The following is a 22,198-nucleotide window of genomic DNA, read 5'->3' on the forward strand; positions in this document are numbered from 1 at the left end:
CCCTAGAGAAATCAGCAGGAGCTGAATTTAGTAAGCAGTCTTTTTTAAGGTAAAAGATTGTTCCCATTACGCCACTGAGACTAAAAGTAGCTTGTGCCAGTTAGAGTCTGTGAAGTCAAGGAAGTTCCTATCATTGTCAACACAGTGTCTCTCCTGATGGATCCTACACCTTTAAACATCTTCTTCAGCTTGGGAAGCTCAAAGAATCAAGGATGAGGAGGAAGAGAAGGAGTGCATTGTTAGGCACCTCTTGCAGGAGGGGCTAACCTGGTTCAAATAAACTGCAAACATGTTACAACCTTCTATTAAGGGAAAGAACAGGAGAGGCAATAATAGAAAAACATTTCACAAGAGGGTATCGGATAAGAATAGACTTGCTATGTTTACATGGGACCTTCCCCAGATGTGCTTTGCTAGCTTGCTGAGAGTGCAGCTGACATATTCCTGATGCTGCCATCCACATTACTTCCAAACTTGGTTGTATTTTTAGAAGGAAACCCAAGTCACAGTTGCTGGACACAGTGACTGTTGTGACAACACACTCTTATGTAACCCGTAAGAAGCAGGACTGCAGGGAGGAAACGTTGCCAGCTGTGAACACTGAGCACTGGAGGATTTAGCTCTGAGATCGCTCATCCCTTCAGATATTCCTGGAAACAACACCCTTCCCCCAGCCCTGCCTACTAATGCACTGCCTTTGTTTCCTCAGCGCTCTGTCTCCCAAGCCATGTTTCCACACTCTTTCCACCTGAGCCTGCATGCCCAGGCACCTGCACTAAAGCCGCATTCAGCCTGCAACACCTACCAAATTATCCTGGCACTTCCTGTTGCAGGAGTGTGGGCACTGACAGCAATGACAGCGTCACCCACTGCCACGGCAGAGGAGTCAAACACAAGCATCCTGCAGGTCATCTTATGGGCAGAACGAAACACACGGAGTAAGTAAAGCCAGATCCATTGTTAGTATGCTTGAAATCTTAACTGTGATCAAAGAATGACTAGTCTCTATTACTAATGAAAGAACAAAGAATACTACAAACTTTCAGCAACAAAGCTGTTAGAATGTTTATGGGCTGTTTTTCTTCTTGGGATCTCCCATATCCTGGTGCCCTTTCTCTAATCATCTCATGTCTGTGGTCCTCTACACCACATCCCATGCCTGCTTTCAAGGCCCCTGCTTGTATCAGACTGGTATTCATCTGCTACATGGTGCTAAAATCATATATATGTTGCTCTACACAGAAAACCTGCTGTTATCTACAGTACTATATACACCATGCAACTGGTATATAGAAACAAGGTAAAACAAGTCAGGCAATAGCCACTTGGTCATGAGTAAATTTTTTTAACAGCCAAACAAGCCAGAACAAAGCTCTGGGCAGGTGAAGAGAAGTCCAGACAAAGCAAGCCTGGCACTCCTGAGACCCTGCAGAGCTGGAACAAAACCTGTGCTCTGACACCAGCCATGAGAATCCTGTATTCACTGAGCTGTCAGCAGAGATCAGTATTCAGGGACTACTTGGAGGGGAATCCCAAGTTTTTGAAGAACAAATTAGGTTAAGCAAATTAGGCCAGAAGCACATTAGGTTAGTTTTCTCCCAAGCATGGTATTCAGCAATAATATTGTAGCATCAATATTTATCATAAGTTTAAAACACATTTGAGAGAACAAGGTTTCTGTACTAAAAATATTTCATAGATGGTTGTAAGGTAACAGCTCTGACTACAGATGGCTTTGAATGGTTTTTGTTGCAATGGAGCTTTCATTAAAATTGAACAAGGAACTAATTTTTGAAATACTTGTTTCCAGTAGGTAACCAAAATATTTTATTCAAGATGCTGCTTCCTTCTAATGCACAAGTGCAGTCTGCAAAAACACCTGATCCTTTCTGGATAGCCAGAATCAGTCAGCATACAGATCGATCAGTGAAGCTGAACAGACTGATCCATTTCACAAACATAAGGATGTATGTAGGAACAGGTGTTCCTACAGCCTCGCTGTCCTTGGGCTCACAGGAATAACTACAAACACACAGTTGACAGTGGTCATGTAGAACAAAATGTTGAGAAGTTAACAGAAACACAGTAACTTTATGAACAGAGGTTGCAATCTGTGCTGCCTACAGAGAAGGACCACACACCGCCCACCCCTCCTCCTTACTACTGCCTCCCCAACACCTACCCTTCGTTTTGCACACTATCTCAGAGAAACTCAATTTGCTTAGAATCATAGAATCAGACAGGTTGGAAAGGACCTCTGAGATCATCAAGTCCAACCCTTGATCCACTACCACCATCATTACTAGAACATGGCACTAAGTGCCACACCAGTCTCTTCTTAAATACCTCCAGGAACGGAGAATCCACCACTTACCTGGGTAGCCCATTCCAATGCCTGATTACCCTCTCTGTGAAGAATTTCTTCTTAATATCTAACCTAAACCTCCCCTAGCAGAGCTCCAGACCATGCCCTCCTTACTGATAAGCTGCCTGGGAGAAGAGACCAGCCCCCACGTGGCTACAACCTCCTTTCAGGTAGTTGTAGAGAGTGATGAGGTCTACCCTGAGCCTCCTCTTCTCCAGGTTAAACAACCCCAGTTCCCTTAGCCTCTCCCTAACACTCATATATCTAACACTCATTTGTAACCATGGATTAGCGTGTAATGTCTGTGACAGCACCTCAGTTACCTCTGTTTAAAATACCTACCCAAACTTTGAGAAAACCCAAGTATTTAATACCACAGAAAATTTCAGGCCTCAGAAGTGAACCCTTCTCTACAATGTGCAAGTGTCAGAGGTTTTCACATGTATCTTCTTTTTCCAAGAAACCATAAAAAAAAAAAAAGGCAGCAAAGAGAGATCATCTTCAGCAACTTTAGAAACATCCCGAACACTGCATTTGGAATCATTCCACTTCCACTAAGCTTGTGACAGCTCAGAATTCTTGCACTGAACTATTTCCGTGAACAAGACAGGCCCTCATCTGAGTAGCCACACTTACTCAAATTTCTGCAAAACTCATGTATCCTGACTGGGCTGCTGCATTGGAAAGCAACAGGCAAAGAAAGAAACTACAGGATGGAGAAAAACCCTTGGACATGCAGTTTCCCTCCTACATAGACTCACATGTGGAAAATGCCCACTTGCATTTTATTTCAACAACCATTTTGGAAATTCAAAGGGAATTTCTCTCCCATAATAAAAGAAGTCAGAAAAACACCCCAAATGCAACCAGCATGTAATAAGAATTTTATTGAATACATTTAGAAAAAAATAGAGCATGAAGACATGAGATTAATTTCTGCATATAATTTCTATTAATGTGCAGAATCAGCCATGCGAAGTCATTTCCTCCCTTCAACCGTAATTCATGATTCTTATAATGGTAAAATTCTTACCGCCTTAAAAGTGTTTCAGACACATAACTCATTACTTTAAAAAGGATCTCCTTCCTGAACAGAGATAAAAAAATTTAGTAGCAAATTGGGAAAGACCAATGAGTAAGAGGTACAGTATTTAATCAGTACTCATGCCATGTTTAAAGAATGCAAGCCAAAAATGCATCATTATGCAGAATACATAGATTTTTTTTTCCAAGGCAAAATTCCTAGTAAAACTAATTTCTAAGCTACTGAAATGGTGACTTGATAATGTGTATGATCCAGAATACCATCCAATTGAAGATTTTTTTGTCAAGTTATATCAGTGCCATGTATGGCCTAAGAGTAAGAGTACCTGAACAGCCCAGTGCTTAACAGCATATTAACAATAAACATAAATTCCAACTCCTGCAAGAAATATTGTTACAGATACAAGATCACAGAATCATAGAATTGTTAAGGTTGGAAAAACCTCTAAGATCACCAGATTGTCAAGGCAGCACCACCACCATGTTCACCACTAAAATCATGTCCTTAAATGCCATGAATCCACATGTTTTTCGAACAGCTCCAGGAATGGTAACTACACTGCTTTCCCGGGCAGCCTGTTCCAATGCTTGACAACCCTTTCCATGGAAAGTATTTTTCCTAATATCTAATCTAAACCTCCCCTGATGCAACTTGAGTCCGTTTTCTCTCATCCTATCAGTTGTTACCTGGGATGTAATGTTAGGCAGGAAAATGGGCTTATACATGAGTGAAATTATTAAGATTGCTGTCACAGACTTATACATCCATGCAATTTTTCATATTAAGAAGGGATTGTGAAGGTAGAGTTTTATAAGCACCTGGACAGTCAGTTCTGACACATGTAACATGCTGTGTACATGTGTAACACGTAAACCCATACTGAAACATATTACAGCTTTTAAAGACTTGCTATTATAAAAATATAGCTAGACTGTATCAAGTTAATCAACTTAATACAGCAGAACTGAAAACGTAAAAAAAGGATAAATTTAACACCAAGTATTCAAGTTCATACTTGTATGCCATTCAGTTTCACTATTATTAGGTGAAAGTCTGCAATCAAAACTCATTTTGCTTACTTCGAAAATCTTGCTTTTGAGGAAGTATCATGATTGGTTTAGTATGGTACAGTTGGCCTCACCTTCTCCCCACATTTTTTAATAAAATTTACAGTCAACAAAATATTCCATGTAAGCGTCAGCTACCACTATTCATGTCAAGATGTCACTGCATGACATACCAAGATCAGCCATTGGTGTGTTCAAGCCTGTTGTGAGCAACTGCTCAAAACACCCAAATTCAGTGATACAGCTCTTGCAGCTTGATGATGGAAGCAGACATATGGTTCTAAGAAACTGCTAGGAATTACTGCAGTTAAACAGACTTATGGCAGTCTAGACCATCTGAAAGTTTATCTTCTTATTCTGAAAAGCTCAGTAATTATTGCAAAACCTATACCTTCTTGCCTGATCAAAGCTGTTGGGGTTTTTACTGGTTCTTTGTTTTCTTACTTTTTTAAACAGCTAAATTTTAAAAGTGGTTTTATTGCCACTGATGGGAAAAGTCATTATAGAACTTTTGAAGTATCTTGAGTTTTGTGCTGAACGTATGAACAACAGCAGAAGACTGGAAGAAATGAATAAAAAGCAAAAGCAAAATGGAGGAACTGTGTTTACAGGAGCTTTCTCCTACTTTTGGCCAAGGTGACTCATCTACCAGCAGAGTGTAGTTTGAAAGAGTGTAACAGTTACTGGGTCCCAAAGCATGCAGTATTAACAGCTGATGGTCCATTCATTCACACTTCTCTCCATTTACAATTTTGTATACTAAGGCAGAATATGACTTATTTAAAAACAGAAATTCTGTTTCCCAAGGAATTCCATTTCCCTTGTAGTTTTTTAAAAACTACATGTAAACCTACTGCATGTGAGGATGAAAATAAAGTGAAAATATGTCTTTCACATTTTTTCAACATATTTAGGGTATTTATATACCCATATGGATAGACATGTTTGAACTTGCTTCTTAAATAAGAACTTTACCCTGGCATTTAAGCACTACTTATTTTGTTTTCCAAGTTCAGAGTTCTGCACACACAAACACATATGGCATGCTAGTAGCTGCAGCTAATTAGAATTTTTTCATCCACTCAAGTGATTGTTCTCAGTATTATACTAATAAGTGTTCCACTTGTTGGTTCAGAACACCTCCAGGAATATCTGTTTAATCTTTAGAGGATCACTTGGCAGGCACACATTTTTGTAAGCTTGTGTGCTATCACTTCATGGTACCTGACTTTTTCAAATTTATATAAAGAAAACAAAACAAAACAAAAAAAGAAAAGGGAAAAAAAAGCATTATCAGAGGTTAACAGAATCTATTCAGCAGAACTTAGAGCTGGAATTTTTAATAGGGGCCCAAGGGAGTATGCAACTACGCTCCCTCCAAGCAAATGAGGAAATGAAGGTAAAGAAGTACCAAAACAAATTTCATATATACATCACTGGTGTTACTTTCTTGGTGTTTGGGGATGGTTTCTTTGGTAATGTATTTCCTACTACTTTAATCATGAAGTAGGATTTCAAGTACTGTTAGAGATAGAACTCTGAGCTCAAGTCAAATTATACCCGTTGGAAAACAACAAGATTCTTAGAAATCCATATTTCACTTCAGAAAACCTTTACTATGTCCTGTGTTTCTCTGGGCATTATGTCAAGTCTGCCAATGCTGGTAGGTGAGCATCCACACGTTTTAACAGTCCACAGGACTACTCGTTTACATATATAGGATTTGGCACAATAAATAATGACTTGCATTTGGTAGGATATATAGCAAAACATTATTTTTATTTCAGCTGCAAGCAAAATTAAGAAAATATTCCAAGCAGAAAGAGAAAGCAACATTACTTTATGTGTTGCTGTTTGGATAAAAATCTTATCTTTACAACTATCCTGTTTTCAGCCACATATCTGTAGTGATGAAGAACTGAAAACAAAAATAAGGTCTTAAATTCTAATTACAGTCTGTTCAAGGAAATAATATTTTTAAAAAATATTTTAATTCAAAGGTACAATTAAAATTTGAGACAGACATTGTTATTTCTCCTAAGATATATCCTGTAGACAAATGAAATTCTGAAGATCACCATACCTCAGAGTCAAAATCTATATGGAAATAATTTTCCCAAGACACCTACAGTGTGTCCTGGCTTTTCATACTACACATAATACACATACCCACTTTGAAGGAAGTCTTGAGATTTTGAACGCTGTAGAATAGGACAGAATACACATTCTGAAGACCATCAAATATATACAGCACTTTGGTAATTTTACAATAGTCTGCTGTTTGTGTACTCTTCACAGCTGAAATGCTAATTTATCCAGCCATTTCACTGTCCATTCACTTCTATATTTAACCCTTTAAATAAAAAAGGAGTAAAAAAAAAAAATCCCTTCTCACCAACTTTTTTTTTTATTTTAACCTGATCTCCTGCTTTTATATGAAAGACAGCAGGAATCAGTAAGTACTGAAATCCTTAGAAAATACCATTTATTCCATCCCTCCATAACCAACAGGTACTGAAACAAATGTTCATTTCAGAAGACAAAAGCGTAAGTCGGTGTTATTTCATATTATGTTTATGTAACCATTTATTCTAGATGTAGAACCGCATGCTAACCAATTCCAACTCAGATTTTTGTATCTGCATTACTGTATGCTTCAGAATGAACAGTGTTAAATTGAACATGGGCTACCGAGTACTTTAAGTCTAAACTGATCAATTGAAAAACTAACACACACACTGTGAACTAAGAACATCTACTGGGATAGTGCATGGTAAGTAAGGTTGCAAGCAAAGGGCAATAGCTCTTTTATACTCTAAATTCCCATGGAGACACTTCATCTAGCATAAATATACTCATGGGAGCAAGAGCAGAAATAGCTATTATGTTTCAAGTTTACACCCCCATTTACTGTGCGTCAAATTTCTTTGTAGAAGGGAACATATGATCTAGCATTTTAAAAAAAAAAAACCTATATAAAAGTTAAATATTTGATTACAGTAGCAAGTCACCACTTCATAATGGGAAATAACTTGTCTCTTGGAATCGTTATTGATCCGAACTCTCTTGTTTTGGTTGTGTGTCGGATACTGGTAATTCAAGACTTGCCCATAACAGGGGCTCTGCTTTTCTCATAGTGAGTTCAATCTTTGTAGCTGTCATGTTCACATAACTTCTCTTTACATCAATTACCTACAACAGAAAACATATTTCACTCTTCAATTTAAGAAACAGACTGATAGATATTTGGGAATTAAGTTAAGGAATACCTCATCACCAAATCTCAGTAGACACTTAGATAGATAGAGATCCCTCTGGTGTATTGAAAAGTCAACTCTTCCCCATTCCCAAACTATGGAATGTTTATGGCATAATCATATGCCCCTGAATAGCTAACACTGGCTAACACGTATGTAAGCACACAACTATACAGTGTCAAGGGTTTTCTGAAACACTACCACCATGGTTTTGCTATCAGAAAGGACCTCAGAAGGTCACCTGCTGTGCAAAGCAGTGTCAATTATGATGCCACACGTTCAAATTTAAATGCAATTTCTCAATGACATGCAACTGAATTTCTTTCAAAGAACAGAGAAATAAGGAAAGCCAAATAATTTTGAAAGAGAAGAAGCTAAAGGCTTGTCTTCTCTTTTTTCTCTTTTGTTTTTCTGTGTGTGCTTTTTTTTTTTTAATAGATAAATTATTCTTATACTTACTCCCCATAACTTCACACTGCGATGAAATTCCTTTTCTCCTTCAAACACAATATGCATATTTACCTTAACAGGAAAAACAACAGAAAATTAGAAAATTTTATTAGGTTAATAAAACATTTGACACCTCAAGCATGTTGAAGCAAAATATACCATCTTAAGACTTGGATCCCACAATGATCAAAGTGATCAAACTGTCCCTCAGAAACCGAAGTATTTATTTTAGCAGATTCTGATTAACACAGTCAATAATGGCCACTGGTAGCTTTATCATTGTCTCCCAAAGTATTATTAACAAATCAGAGAAGCATTTTAACACTTGTTTAATATTAGTAGCAGTGAAACAGGATACAATGAAGAATGATATTAAATTACATCGGGTCAAATACAATTAAACTACTAATCTATAATTATTTACACACACAGTGTTGCAAATCCATCATGTTCGGGTTTTAATTGCAGAAGTAAAATTGAAGGATTTTTTCTCTTTTGGCATACTGTATTGCAGCTTTTAAGAACCCCACACATTAAAATGCAAATGCCCAAACAGAAGAGGGGAAAAAAAAAGCAAGCTATACATACTTGAACAAACAAAAATGCCAAAAAAAGCCATTACTCAAAAAAGATCCTTGTGCTACCTCTGCCTTGTACATAAAGTCTGAGCAGATTTTCCTATCTTAAAGTTACTGATCTTAAGGTAGATCCTCACCATTGTGCTATTTGCTTCTACATAGCTCAGATCAGGAACAGAGTTTTTAGCATACACAGAAATAGTCACTTCTCCTCCGGTTTGGTGCCAATCATGCCTGCATGGAACCACCTTCTTACCCTATACAAGGAAAAAAATACAGAAAAAAAGACTTACCATTATATTCAGGAATATTTTTTAAAAGATTAATCAGGATAAAAGCCCAGTACTTTTTTAGCAGACAATAGATATATCTTTTCAACCCTTGAATGGAAATATTTTTCAACTTGTAATTCTTCAGTTTGTTCCCAACACTGCAATGAAATACCTACAAACTGAGCAGATGGTCTCTTTGTATTTGTTATACTAGTAGCCAAACCAAGACACTCAATTAGATGAAGACCAGAAGAATCTTCAGATGTGTAAAGAGAATCCAAATTAGATAGAAAGAGATGCTGCCATCCATGCCCCTCACCCATGGAACCTCACTGACCTTATCTGCCCTGCCATCCCTACCTAAACAACTCGACCCCTGAATGGAACTGGAAGTACAGTTATTTTACTCACAACACGTACGGCTGCTCTCTTCATGCTCTCTGGGAGAGGAAAGACGTCTTAACAATCTTAAAAATAATACATATGGAATGTATTCTACATTGAATACTACAGACTTAACTAGCAAAATGGAAAACACTGCTATTTTTTTTCTGAGATTGCAAAAAGCATTTACCATGAAACAGTAATACTACATGTCACTAAAAAGAAAGACTGTAGCTATTACAAGTATACCTGTCCCACATATTACTTTCTACTCCATTTCTCAGTTATCCTACTGTCCATAATATCCTCCACAGTATTTCAGAGGTAGTAATTTGTAATAGCTCAACTACAGTAATAACTCAATCAATCTACACACTACATTTTAGTATTCAAAATTCAGAACAGTTAGCTACAGAGAGCAATCTCAGTGCTACTTACCGCATCCTTTTTAGTCCATATGTGTGCTCCTCTTGCACAGCCTTCTTGAGCTAAAAACGTATTGAAGTCAGAAGTTTTTCTTTTACAACAGCTCCAATACTTCATCCTTGAGAGTTTGCAAAGTAATTAACAAACAATATTTAGGACATTATTTACCGTGAATATTTAAGACCTTTCCTTTATGCAATATTACTGTTAATTTAGTATACCCTCTTCAGGCACTGCCATTTTCGACTGAACAGGGAATACAAAATAAATCAAGGCACCGTCTACAAAGAAAGAATGAAGACATAACACACTAGTTAAAAAAAATTGAAGTTAAATGAATACTAACCCTTCATGGAATATAGGTACACCGGAATGGTATATACATACTTCTTCTGTGCTCTGTGGTCCTTCGTACGTCTAGTAAAACAAGTAAGTTAAAGTGTGTTACTGTTACAGGATTTGGACTAAAGAGAAAAATAAAAAACAACAGCATACAAAAGAAACACTACAAAGCTTTCGGGTAAATAATCGAGATCTAACGGCTTGTCCTAGCCTTTCAAAGTAGCCAGTAGCCATTTGACTTTCATTCACAGAAGGTTCCTTGGCACTGCTAGGAAGCTGTACTTTGTATTAGTGCAATGGCACTGACATCAATGGTGACATCCTCTATGCTCATAAAGATCACTTTAGATCTTCAGAGATACCTATCTTAAAAGTACTCTGAATATTCAGAGCAAACAAGAACTTAACGTGTAAATAGATTAATCATTCATAAAACACACGGATTCTCAAAATGAAGTAAAATAAACAACATATAACTTAGCCACTGAGTATCAGATCACTTCCTAACCCAAAGGCTGCTATAAGTTCTCCTCCCGACCAGATCTTCAGCAGATAATGCAAAATCTGTCAGGTGCTCAATGAAATACTTATTTAAATCCTACTGTCCCATTCTGCACAACACAAAGGTGTCAAGTGTAAAAAATCTTTCACTTTAAATGCCTATGTAATATAACAACTAATACTGGTGCTAAAGCATTAAAACACCGACTTTTTGATTCTTCTGGCAAGAAGCATTAACTGATAAGATCTGTAGACGTTTCTGACCCTCAAGCATTATCAGTAAGCTACCTCTCACTAACATCGTATTTAACATTTTAAGCTGAAACACATCAGTACCATGGATTTGGCAAGCTTACTAATCAGAAGTTTGGGACAGGATTAAAAAAAGTAATCTTTGACTTACTGCAAACAACACACATTTGTCCATACTGAACAGTGTTATCAAATGTGCGGTTTTTAAACTCAGTCGACCTTGTGCCTTTTCCAAATCAACTTGTAGAACACAAAAAATAAAACTGCTCATTTAATAATTTAGCAGCTTGGTTTAAGAGCAGAACTGAATTACTTACTTTTGAACAGCCTGCATTTTTACATGCCGTTCCAATCTTGATTTCATCACTATCTTCCTCTGTAAACAGAATATTACAGAAAATAGCAACTGAATTTTATAATCTACTAAACATTTTGTTTTTATTGAGAATTAAAATGAGCCTAGGAGCAAATTAGAAAAAAATTTCCTCTCAAGCTATTTTCTGCCTGGCACTGAAGTCTGCCAGAGAGGTACAAAGAAACAGAAGTTATGCAAACACTACAAAAGTACTATTACCTATGCATATAATTCTAGGTTCTATACCTTTACACATTTTAAGTGGGGCAAAAAAAACTGATGAAGAGGATGATTACAATTACGAGGAAAGAAAACAATCATCCATCTTGTTCGGTTTTGTAAAATGAAGAACATAAAAGTCTTCAACTACTGTCTATAAATACACACAAGGCAATAACTAGGATACCATGGAGAAAGAAAAGCTATATTAGCTTGGCACAAGAGCAAAAGAGCATAAAATAACCATTAACGCAAGGTGAAATTACAAAGTTTTTCTTAAGGAGTCAAATTCCAACTTGGTTCTGGAATCAAATTCCAAACAAACTGTGGGAAGAAAAAGGAGGAAAAGAGACAGGGGAGAACCAACTAGTCTTCAGATGAATTTCACCAGTTTATGAAAGGCTTTATATGACACTGTATTTGCAATAGTAAGAGTAAAGTTCATCTTTTGTAAACTCTGGCAGTCATATATTCCAAAATGGATGATCCCAGTATGTCTATTCTAACCAGGAAATCTCAGAAAACACACCGTTCAAATAACGTTAAGGACAACAATTTTGATCATCATTTCCTGGACTGGAAGCTATTTCCCACATTATTAAGAACAAGAACACAATTACTTGAAACTGTCACTTCAGAAACAATATAAACCAGCATTTGCTTTATTTGTGTGAGTTAGGATCATATACCTCATTAACATAACCTCCCTATATCCTTACCTTTTTTCCCTTCGTTTTCTGATGACAGTTTCAGTTTATCAAGAGCTTGCTTCAAGGAAGCTGACACTTTCAGCTGCAAATTTGTCATTGGTTCATCTGGGCTAAAAAAGAGTCCAGGTATTTATGTCAGTTTCATGAAAAAGAATTTACAAAAGGCAAAGTAATAACTTTTTATCTTGCTACAAGGCTCTTCCTTTCAAACCTCCCTTACAACAACAACCAAACATAATTTGTAAATACCAATCTTTACTGTTTATGGAAAAACAGACTAGAAATTTAGAAGGCAGTCCTGGTTTTCATCAGGAAATCCTAAATACTCTACAATATTAAAAATTAATGAGAGATATTAAGGAATCTAAATACAAGCACCCTAAAATTATTTTTATGACTGTTTAAAATACTAAACACAGCTACAAGTGACATTCTAAGCTATGAGGCTTCAATTTTTGATTCCTGTGGAGATAAGCACTGAGAGATCCAGTACTTCCTTGTCATAACCAGAATTCTTTTATCTCATTTTGAAGCCTGAGATAACATCATCACTGCTACCACATAAGCTCTTTTAAGGTTAATTTGGGGATTTTTACACTATATGAAATGAGCAACACGGAATAACCAAGCGAGCTTTATCTTGCCCAACTAACCACAAATTTGGAAAACTTCATAAAAGTTTCATATACTGTACCTTGGCCTTTTAATTGTTTCCAATGGTTTTGGTGCCTGAATGATGTGTTCTTGAAATCTGGGCTTCAGTTCAGATAGCTCCTTTCGTTCAGAGGTAGTTTTGACTTCTGGTTTAACAGGTTCAGGAGGTTTCTCGCTGTTATGGAGACCCTTTGTACAGCCCTATTGTGGAAAGTATATGTTTATATAGATGCAGTGTAGTTTGTGTGCACAACTAAAAATTAATGAAAACTACAGCAAGTTTTCTTGACTTATTTCTTCAGCTCCATCTCCTCTAGCCCACTCTAAACATTAGCTGTGGGATTTCCTTTGCAGTCAAAGTGGAAAATATCCTCATTCGGACATAAGTTAAAAGAAAAATGCATACTTTCTGTAATCAAGCAAAGCAGCAAACAATACTGACCCTCCATTATCGGCAAGTAGTTCTATCAAAACCTATTTAGATAATTATAACCATTAAAGCTTGAAAATGAGACGACTTCAGCATTACATGAAAAAAAGGTGCATGTAAGAGTTAAGGTAGTTTTAACAAAAGAAGGTAAATTGAAAACATATCAGCACATGTACCATTTAATATTAATCACTGTCATTTGACATATAAAAATTGTAAGTAATCTTGAGTACATACCACAATGCTTAAGAAGTCAGAAAAGTCTGTTGTTCTTCTCTTACAACATGACCAACCCTACAAACATTTTGGAATAAAAACAAAACAAGCATGACTACCATATTTGACAACAGCTTATAAAAAGAAAAATATTAATTATATTACTTTACAAGATATGGCACATCATGACTAGAGATTATTTTCTTCCCTTCAATGGACAATATTATCTGCATTTTTAAAAGCCAGAAAAATCTGTTACAGTTGGAACTTCTAGTTCCCTTGTGCTGCCTTAATCAAGTTCAGTAAACATGAGGCAACATTTCCAGGACAAGTTAGGTGCCAACTCTGTACAACAGAAAACAGAAATGTTACTAACCTCATAAAGTAACATGTAAGCAAACAAATACTATACCTGAGAAAAGGTTCACCTGTGGCACAAGTGTAGGCCCTCTTCCTAAAATAACAGGGATTTTTTTTGTTTCCTTGAGCCCTAGTCAAATCTTTCAATTGCTTATTTCCCACCAACAAAGCTGGATATGTGCATTGCACTGCCATCCAACTACATCAATCAAGTCCACTTTTTATTATGTAAACCAGAAATCCAATTTTAGAGAAAATTGTCTTGCCACTGTGAATAATGCATCTTAGAACTCAAAGAACCTTATTAAAGGCAGCAGTTTGACTAATGCACCACCACTTTGAAAGCTTAAGTGGTACAGCGTGATAGGTTTTAGGTAGGTGGTTCTAAAACATCCTCAAAATATCAGCCATTTCCACAGTCAAGGAGACAAAAGGTTCACCTTGCCCTCTTAGACTGTCTAGAATTCATAGCAGGAAGACAACTGCTCACAAGAAATTATGATAAATTTTTAATTAGGACAAGAGATAGGATAAGGAGAAGTGGGAAGTGTTTTATAAACAGTGTGTATGTAAGAGAAAGAGGGAGTAAACATAAGCTTTTGAGGCATCTGTATAATTTCTGTCTTTATAATTATGTAGAACATTTATGTACTCTGCTATGAGTACAACTATAATTTTATACAAAAGAAATTGCCATAGTCTAAGTAATTGGATCATATTTAATCTCAAAGCATTTGTCCCAATTTGCCAGTGACACACAACGGCCAATTCCACAGTCGTTTACTGCAATATAAGCAATAGCTTGCAGAAAACACAGTGCCCAGCACATATGCAGAAGCCTTCACAAGCCAAAAGACATTACATTGTGGACTGAGATGCACTGCCAGTAGAAGCAGTTCCTAAATATCAAGAAAAAAAACCCTTGCTCCAAACCTCAGTTAAAACAGCAGTTCAGTGTTCTAAGAAAGGTCACTTAGGCTACCTCTCTATTAATACAGCAAAAAGTGCCAGGTTCCATTTCTGGACACCAGATTTCTGACTATATACAATTAAGTTGTTAGAATGATTTCCAGTACTGTTTTGGAAGTTCTGCCTCAACTATTTCCCTGTAGGCACTTTGGATACAATCAGTAGATCCTGAAGTAGGAAAACAGTGTAGCACAAACCCCAATATGGGCTGTCCAGTTGGCCTAAGCACTGGTGACCAGTCGCAGGTACATTCACCATTGAAGAGGTAGCCCAAGAATCCTGGACACCTGCATCAGAGGCATGGGTAACCAGCCTCAACCAACATTCTCATTTGGCTGATTAAACGAACATGACTGTTTTTACAGCAGACAAATGCCATACACACATCAGTGCTTTAGCCACATTAGACCACAAGCAGTTGATCTGAATTCCAAGCAAGTTAATTAAATGACACCTTTCAAAGGCTCCACAGAACAATTCAGAGGACATAATTAAACTGTTGAGAGACCAAAACTTAATCAGCAGGAAACATGTCATACAGACTTGCATGACATTTAGACCACATGAGTAAAGCTTTTAATATCTTCTTCAGGTTTAAGTCTGCTTTCCCAATTTCATGGGGTTGCTCAAACAAAATAGGTTAAACACCAGTTTCTCAACACTGAAAGACCTGGAGTGAAAAAGAAAAAGCAGCACACTGTTTTACACATAAAGAAATAAAGATAACACACTTAAAAGGACAGTTCCATACTTACTTTGAGAGCATCATGAAAGACTGGCACTCCTGGATGGTACGTGCATGAATCTAGAAAGAAAAGAGACTATTATTAATATTCAGGCATACTAAGAATCTCTATTCATCTGATCACAAACTCAGTAAAATTTCACACTTGTAATTTGTGTAATCTATGAGCTGCCCCACTTCCCCAAGTGCACATAATTACTAAGGAAAATACAGACTCCAGAGAACAAATTTTCTGAGTGCATAAAGTAAACCTAAATAATCAGGACTTTGTTTCTTTTGTATGATACATCACCAACTCAAAAGCAGGCATCTAAGACAAACTTTTACTTCCCCATGAGCAAGAAAACTTTCTATGGACCACCCTTGACCACCCTTGACCAATAATCAGTCTTTACAGGTAATTCAGCAGAAGTAAAAAGGTGACCTTATGGCCACCTGACAGACAATACCAGTTTTCAGCATCAAATACATCTACTTGCACCTGATCAGACCTTTCTATCTAGAAGCAATCTGTCAAAAAATTCTCTTTTAACACAAATCTTAAGCTCATGATCTTATCCATGACGATAAGCTTGTTCTTTTTTCAATGATTGTAGTATCCTACGTCATCTAAGGACTTAAACCCAAAGGCTAGCCCTCCATGTATACAATTTTGACACATCAATACTATTAATTATTAATGGGTTCTATACAAACACTACACTGAAACACAACTTTCATTAATGAAAGTGTTGATCTTCATAGATGTTTATCAACATTACATAGCTGTTCCTTTTTACTTATGTATTCCTTTCAGGAGTAATATAATTGCTCTGACTATATAACTTCTCTTTGACATTTACTGCATACATAGTATTTTACTGACCTGACTGTAAAAGCAATGGGACACACTAGCTATATTCTAGCCCTTAAACCAAAATGTTTCATATCTGTTAGAAACAACTAAAATTAAAAGTGAAATAAACAATTTTATGATAAGACTCTGTAAAGCACCAGAGTGAAAAATATCACAATTGCACACAGTAGGAAGCAAAAGAGAAAAGCGGTAACTTTATTAATTATCAGCCTGCAGATACTGAAAAAAGAAAATAAAAAAAAAGACCCAAACTTTATTATTTTCATATTTTTATAAATATGTAGATTTTAAAGAAATCTTGTTTAGTATAATTTCTTTGATTTTATACTTGGTGCCTAAGTCTAAGGCAGTAATACTGTCTGACAGATACCAGTTCCCACCTTAACTCGAAAGGCACATATTTTGGACATCAGTCCTTCAGTCAGACTTACAAACATATCCATGAACTTTTATCAATTCCTTCAGCTTCAGGGTGAAAAGCTAATGCTTGTAAACCTCATAAGAAAATTTAAAATAATGTGGTTATTCTGTATAGTGTTATTCTTTTCCAAAAATATGAAAGTATGTCATCAGAAACATCATGAGAGTGAAAATGAGCTCTGTTTATAGCAAAGATTATCTCTGAATCAGAAGACTTAAATGACTATTTCCAATTCCTCACAAGCATGTGGGTTTCAATGACAAGAGTTGCTGTTCATCACTTGCAACCATTTTAGAAACCAAAACCATTTTATGATCGATTAACTCAGGGACAGTTCTTCTCCTCCTCGTGAGTCAGATGAAGACAAGCGTCCGTTTGTCCATATGACCAATGCCAATCCTTTTTCCTTGCTCCCTGGAGCCTGCTCTGCAGGAGGTACATCATGGATCAAATGACAGCCCCCTTGGCTACTATCTTATGAGGGCCAGGCATGCTCCACAACAGAAGATGCAGAGACAAGGAGCTCTGCAATGCCTCACACACAGGCACTGGGATTTTTCCACTACATATTCTGATGATTCTCCATCCTAGAGGGAGTAACAACAGTAACATAGTAATTGAATAACAGTAAAACATCAACTCATTTTAATGTCCGCGTCCAACAACTCAGTTATCTGAGTGTAGTTTACATTCGTAGAAGGATCCCATTTCAGACTAGGTGGGAAAAACTGGAAAATTAGGATAAACATCGATGGTCACCTGCACAGTTAAAAGCATGCTTTATTTTACATTTTTCACTGACAAAAAATTAAAATATAAATCAAGCAGCCTGTTGAACTCTTGAGGATGAAATGAAGCCTACACACGACTTGGAAAGACTACGTGCTTCTGGTCTGGCAATGGACCAAATTAAACTGCATTAAGAAAAATCAAAATTGCAGCCTATATAAAAAACAGCTGCACTGCAGTGAAGAAATCAAGTCAAGCACATGTGACATATACAATTTCAGTCTTGTTTTGCACATCATCTTTTCAACTGCCATAAAGCAGCATTGCTTTCAAACCTATAACAAAGTGTGCATGTATTACCTCATACCACTGTTTTAATGACAGTAGATGATCCGCCCTTGAAACAGAGTAAAAATGTTCATATGGTCATTCATAGGTTAAAAAAATATATTAAAAACCTACTATCTGTTTTGAAGTTATGGTCTAACTTCTATGTTAGATACTGTGCAAGTCTTTTACTACTACTTAGTCCATATTGTTATGTATCTAAAACACATGTGAAATTTGTACTTTGCCAGGCATGCCACAGACAAATTCATAATTGCATGCTCAGTCACAACTGCACAGACATACCTTCAATCCTTTCCCTCAGGCTGTTTTTTCTGCCTCTCTTTAAGAGACATACAGTCCTTCATGCCAGCCCATTACGCTTGCTCACTTTTTGGTAACATTTAGAGTTTCTACAGAGAATACCTCAATGTATTATTTCAGCCATCAGATTCCAAAGAGAAGATTAATGGCCTCTTACATCAATCATCACTAAGGGAATGTCTATACTACCGGCTGAATGTAGACAAACGCCCCAAAAGATCCAAAACAGCTTTGAGGCCTTCTCGACCCAAAGCTTCTACCAATTCATTTAAGAAAATTTCCTAATAATATATTTTTTTTCTAAACATGTCAATGCAAAACACATTTAAGGGATCTGTATTTTGGTCTAACACTTGTACTACCTTTGAACCCCACAAAACATTAAAGGTAAAGCCAAACATAGTTCTGAAACACAACCAAACATATGAACTTGACAACATTACGCAGTTAAATGTGGATTTAGATGTCTAAGTTGCTATCATCCCTTTGACCTTGGTGCAGTTTACGGATGACAGAAGTTATAATCACTCTACTGCTAGAGAAAGTGTAAAGCTTGGTTCTCTTAAGTGATCTGTGAATAACTATGTTTACCTTTAGAACTGCTTAGTCTAGGACACAATAATTGTTCCAGTCACTTATCAAAACAAACTTCACCTCAAAAATTGTTTTCCCCAATCCAAGCACCACAGTTAGCCCTTGATCACAAACACAAGAACACATCATAAAAAATTGTTCTTTTACAACGAGTATATGTCATGAAGCCCCAGTGAGATTTTTTTATTATAAATACCTCTATCTGCTATGTCTTTTAGGGCAAAGGGGTGTAGGGACGGTGGTGGAACAGATCACTAAATGGAAGCATTTCACAACTGTGCCTGCTTTTGTTGTTACTGACATGAGCAAGTCCTGCTGCCCTTCTCTTTGGAAATACTCAGCTCAGAAAAATAAACACACTTTATTGAGGTTTCTTAGTCCGGGAAAATGCACAGTATAGAACACGTTAGCCTACTTCTAATCCTGTGGATCACTAAAAATTAAACTAAAGCAGAGGGCATTCTACAAATTCAGCCAACAGAGTTACTTTACAAACCAGGTTAGGGCAGGCCTACTGAAAATTCAGATCACCCTTCTGCAGCCTCTGTGGAATTACGAAACGTCCAAATGACTGAGCTTTAAAGATGTTTCACCAGGTACTGCATTCCCAGTGTACACAAGGGCAGCACCTCAGGCGCTCAAGGCACTTGGTAAAGCACACTCATATGTCATTAAGATACATACTAAGATACATTTAATTACCTGCTGCAAGTCCACACATTAGAACTAAAAAAAAAAAAAAATTAAAAAATAAAAATAAAATTAAAAAAAAGCTGCTGGTAGCTGCTATGCATCCAACACCCACAGAGGCCCTCAGCAGTAAAGCCTCTGTTGCTCAGGGCCTCCAGCTTTTCCCTTTAGACCACACTACAGCGATGCACAGAGCCGGGCCAGCCCCGACCCCTGACGCGGCAGCAAGCCCCGTATGACAACACGCGTGTGCCCAGGCGGGCGGGGGCGGAGGGACGCGCACCCCGCCGGCCGCGGCTCTCCCTGCCCTGCCCTGCCCTGCCCTGCCCGCGGGCGCGGTGACAGCCCCGCACCGCCACGGCGCTCCCGCCGCCGGGCAGGACACCGAGCGCGGCGGGCTCCGCTCGCAGCCCCCCGCAGACCCCTCCGAGAGGCCGCCCCTCGCACCCCCGCGCTGAGCGGGTGTCAGCGACCGAAGCGCCCCGCAAGCCCCGCTCTCACCCTCCGTGTTGCTCTCGGGGTCGAAGCGCTGCCCGCAGCCCCGGTTGTAGCAGAGCAGCGACATGGCGGCAGCGCTGCCCTGCGGACCGGCAGCTTGGAGCCTGGCGGGCCGGCGGACGGACAGACGGAAGGAAGGAAGGAAGGGAACAAACCGGGCGGCAGCGCGGGGGGCGGAGCGGCTCCCTCGGCGGAAAGAGCCGGCCGGAGCCTTCCGGAATATTCACGAAGCTTCGGGGGAAGCGAGGGGCGGAGAGGCGGAGGGAGGGGCGGAGGGAGGGAGGGAGGACGGGCGAGCAATACGGCTGCGTAGGCGGTGCCTCCGGAACGCCTGAGGCCGCTGGTGTGCTGTGGTGGTGTGCGGGTGCGCGGCCTTGGGCTTTTTCTTTTTTTTTTTTTTTTTTTTTTTTTTTTTTTTAAGTATAGGTTCTCAAAGTCACTTCATCAGAAAAAAATAGACAAGCCAACAAAACGAACCAAACGAAGCCAAACAAATAAACCGTGTTTCATGAAAAAGTGACTAGGAAACGACGAATGCTTACTTCCGAAATGTCTGTGAGATTGATTTTAAATAAATAAATAAATAAATAAATACGTGTGTGTGTATTAAATAATTGTCTCGTGTACAGGGGCACAGATACCAGCGTCAGAAACTACTATGGGAAGTATGTTCTCTTGGTTCCCTGAAGGTTAGCCTGGGTGTTCCATGGTTGCTGCTGACCAATTAATGTGTTCTCTATAGTGTGCCAGCTTACCTGGAGTATTAAAATAAGTTCTTTATAAAACCCATGAATGCTTTGGGCTGGAAGGGAGCTTAAAGATCATCTCGTTCCAACCCCCTGCTATGGAGAGGGACACCTGCCACTTGACCAGGTTGCTCAGAGCCGCATCCAGCCTGGCCTTAGGCACTTCCAGAGATGGAGCATCCACAGCTTCTCTGGACAACCTGTTCTATTGCCTCACCACCCTTACAGTAAAAGTATTTTTCCTAATATGGAAACTAAACCTTTTGGTTTGAAGCACTTGCCCCTTGTCCTGTCACTGCATGCTCTTGTGCATATAATAATTATAGCTAGCTACATTTGTACATGCAAATACAAATTGATTTCTCCTAATTAGACACCAACTACAAAGCTTTTAAAATAGAATTGTGTAGCTTTTCATACAACATACAACAAATCCTGAAGGATGAGCTCAAAGAATGAGAAAATTGATTCCCAAAAAGTGCTTTTTTATATGGGGTTTAAGGATGCAAAAAGGGTAATCATGAGACTGCTTCCAGTGTAGCCATGAACTTCTGGAAACTTGTAAGTTTATGTGTGATGCCTTCCATGTGCTTCTTTATCTGTGTGTGACAGAAAGATATACATTCATTTGAGCCATCCAATACCAAGTGTTCAGTTCTGATCTGCAGCTCCCACTGCGGCCTATTGTAAGACTGGGAGGATAAACTGCTTAGTTTCAAGCAGAAAAAAACCCAAAAACCAAAAAACCACCTCTTTTGCTAGTTACCAGAAACAGTTTAATGTATAAATACAAGTGGTGATATGAGTTTGGAAAGAACGGGGAGACGTAAGAATACTTCCCTTTCTATGTAAAAAGCATTTAAGTTATTTCTGTTTGTTAGATACTTTATAAGTAGAAGATTGATGAAATTATGCATAATTTAAGTAGATGTATGTGCATCATTACCATAAGGTCAGGAATTGTTCTTAAAACATCATATTCCATTGATTCCCCAACAGTGAAAGTACCACATGAGAATAAAAGTGTGATCTATATCCATAAAATAAGTTTTGTTCTGTTCCTTTGTCTGTGGTTGCATCTCATCCCTACTGAGCAAGCATACATCGGTTTCAGAAGAAACCAACATTTTTTGTCTTTGTGCAATGCAAAAAAGGTTATGCTTCTGCAGAGGCATCATTAATTTCTGTTCTGAGAATATTTGTAAAAATTGAAAAAGTGTTATTTTAGAAGCATGGTATTTACTGGATTAAATAGTAGCATTCCTATGACCTTAGTAATGGAGTTTGGTTCAAACACTCAGAGAAGACTTGTGGAAAGAAAAATAAAATCTGGGTAGTTCCCAAAAAGTATGATGTGGTGCTATTCCACACCTAATTACTATCTCATTGATATGAAGACATGCCTTTATATCTTTC

General features: G+C 38.0%; 1 protein-coding gene across 1 annotated transcript; it reads right to left on the bottom strand.

Annotated features, from left to right (window-relative positions):
- Positions 1 to 3,226: 3,226 nt before the first annotated feature.
- On the bottom strand, positions 3,227 to 20,227 carry CHORDC1 (cysteine and histidine rich domain containing 1). Its single transcript, XM_050332334.1, has 11 exons — positions 20,040 to 20,227; positions 15,608 to 15,657; positions 13,545 to 13,601; positions 12,918 to 13,078; positions 12,233 to 12,333; positions 11,257 to 11,315; positions 10,191 to 10,261; positions 9,857 to 9,962; positions 8,900 to 9,019; positions 8,194 to 8,256; positions 3,227 to 7,669 (listed from the first exon to the last, which is right to left on the bottom strand). Exons 1-11 carry the CDS (start codon positions 20,101 to 20,103, stop codon positions 7,526 to 7,528), a joined length of 996 nt encoding a protein of 331 aa, XP_050188291.1. The 5' UTR covers positions 20,104 to 20,227; the 3' UTR covers positions 3,227 to 7,525.
- Positions 20,228 to 22,198: the final 1,971 nt, after the last annotated feature.

The sequence above is a fragment of the Myiozetetes cayanensis genome, unplaced genomic scaffold (genome assembly GCF_022539395.1).
Source record: "Myiozetetes cayanensis isolate MyiCay16 unplaced genomic scaffold, myiCay2020 scf5-8, whole genome shotgun sequence".
In the NCBI taxonomy this organism is placed as follows: domain Eukaryota; kingdom Metazoa; phylum Chordata; class Aves; order Passeriformes; family Tyrannidae; genus Myiozetetes; species Myiozetetes cayanensis.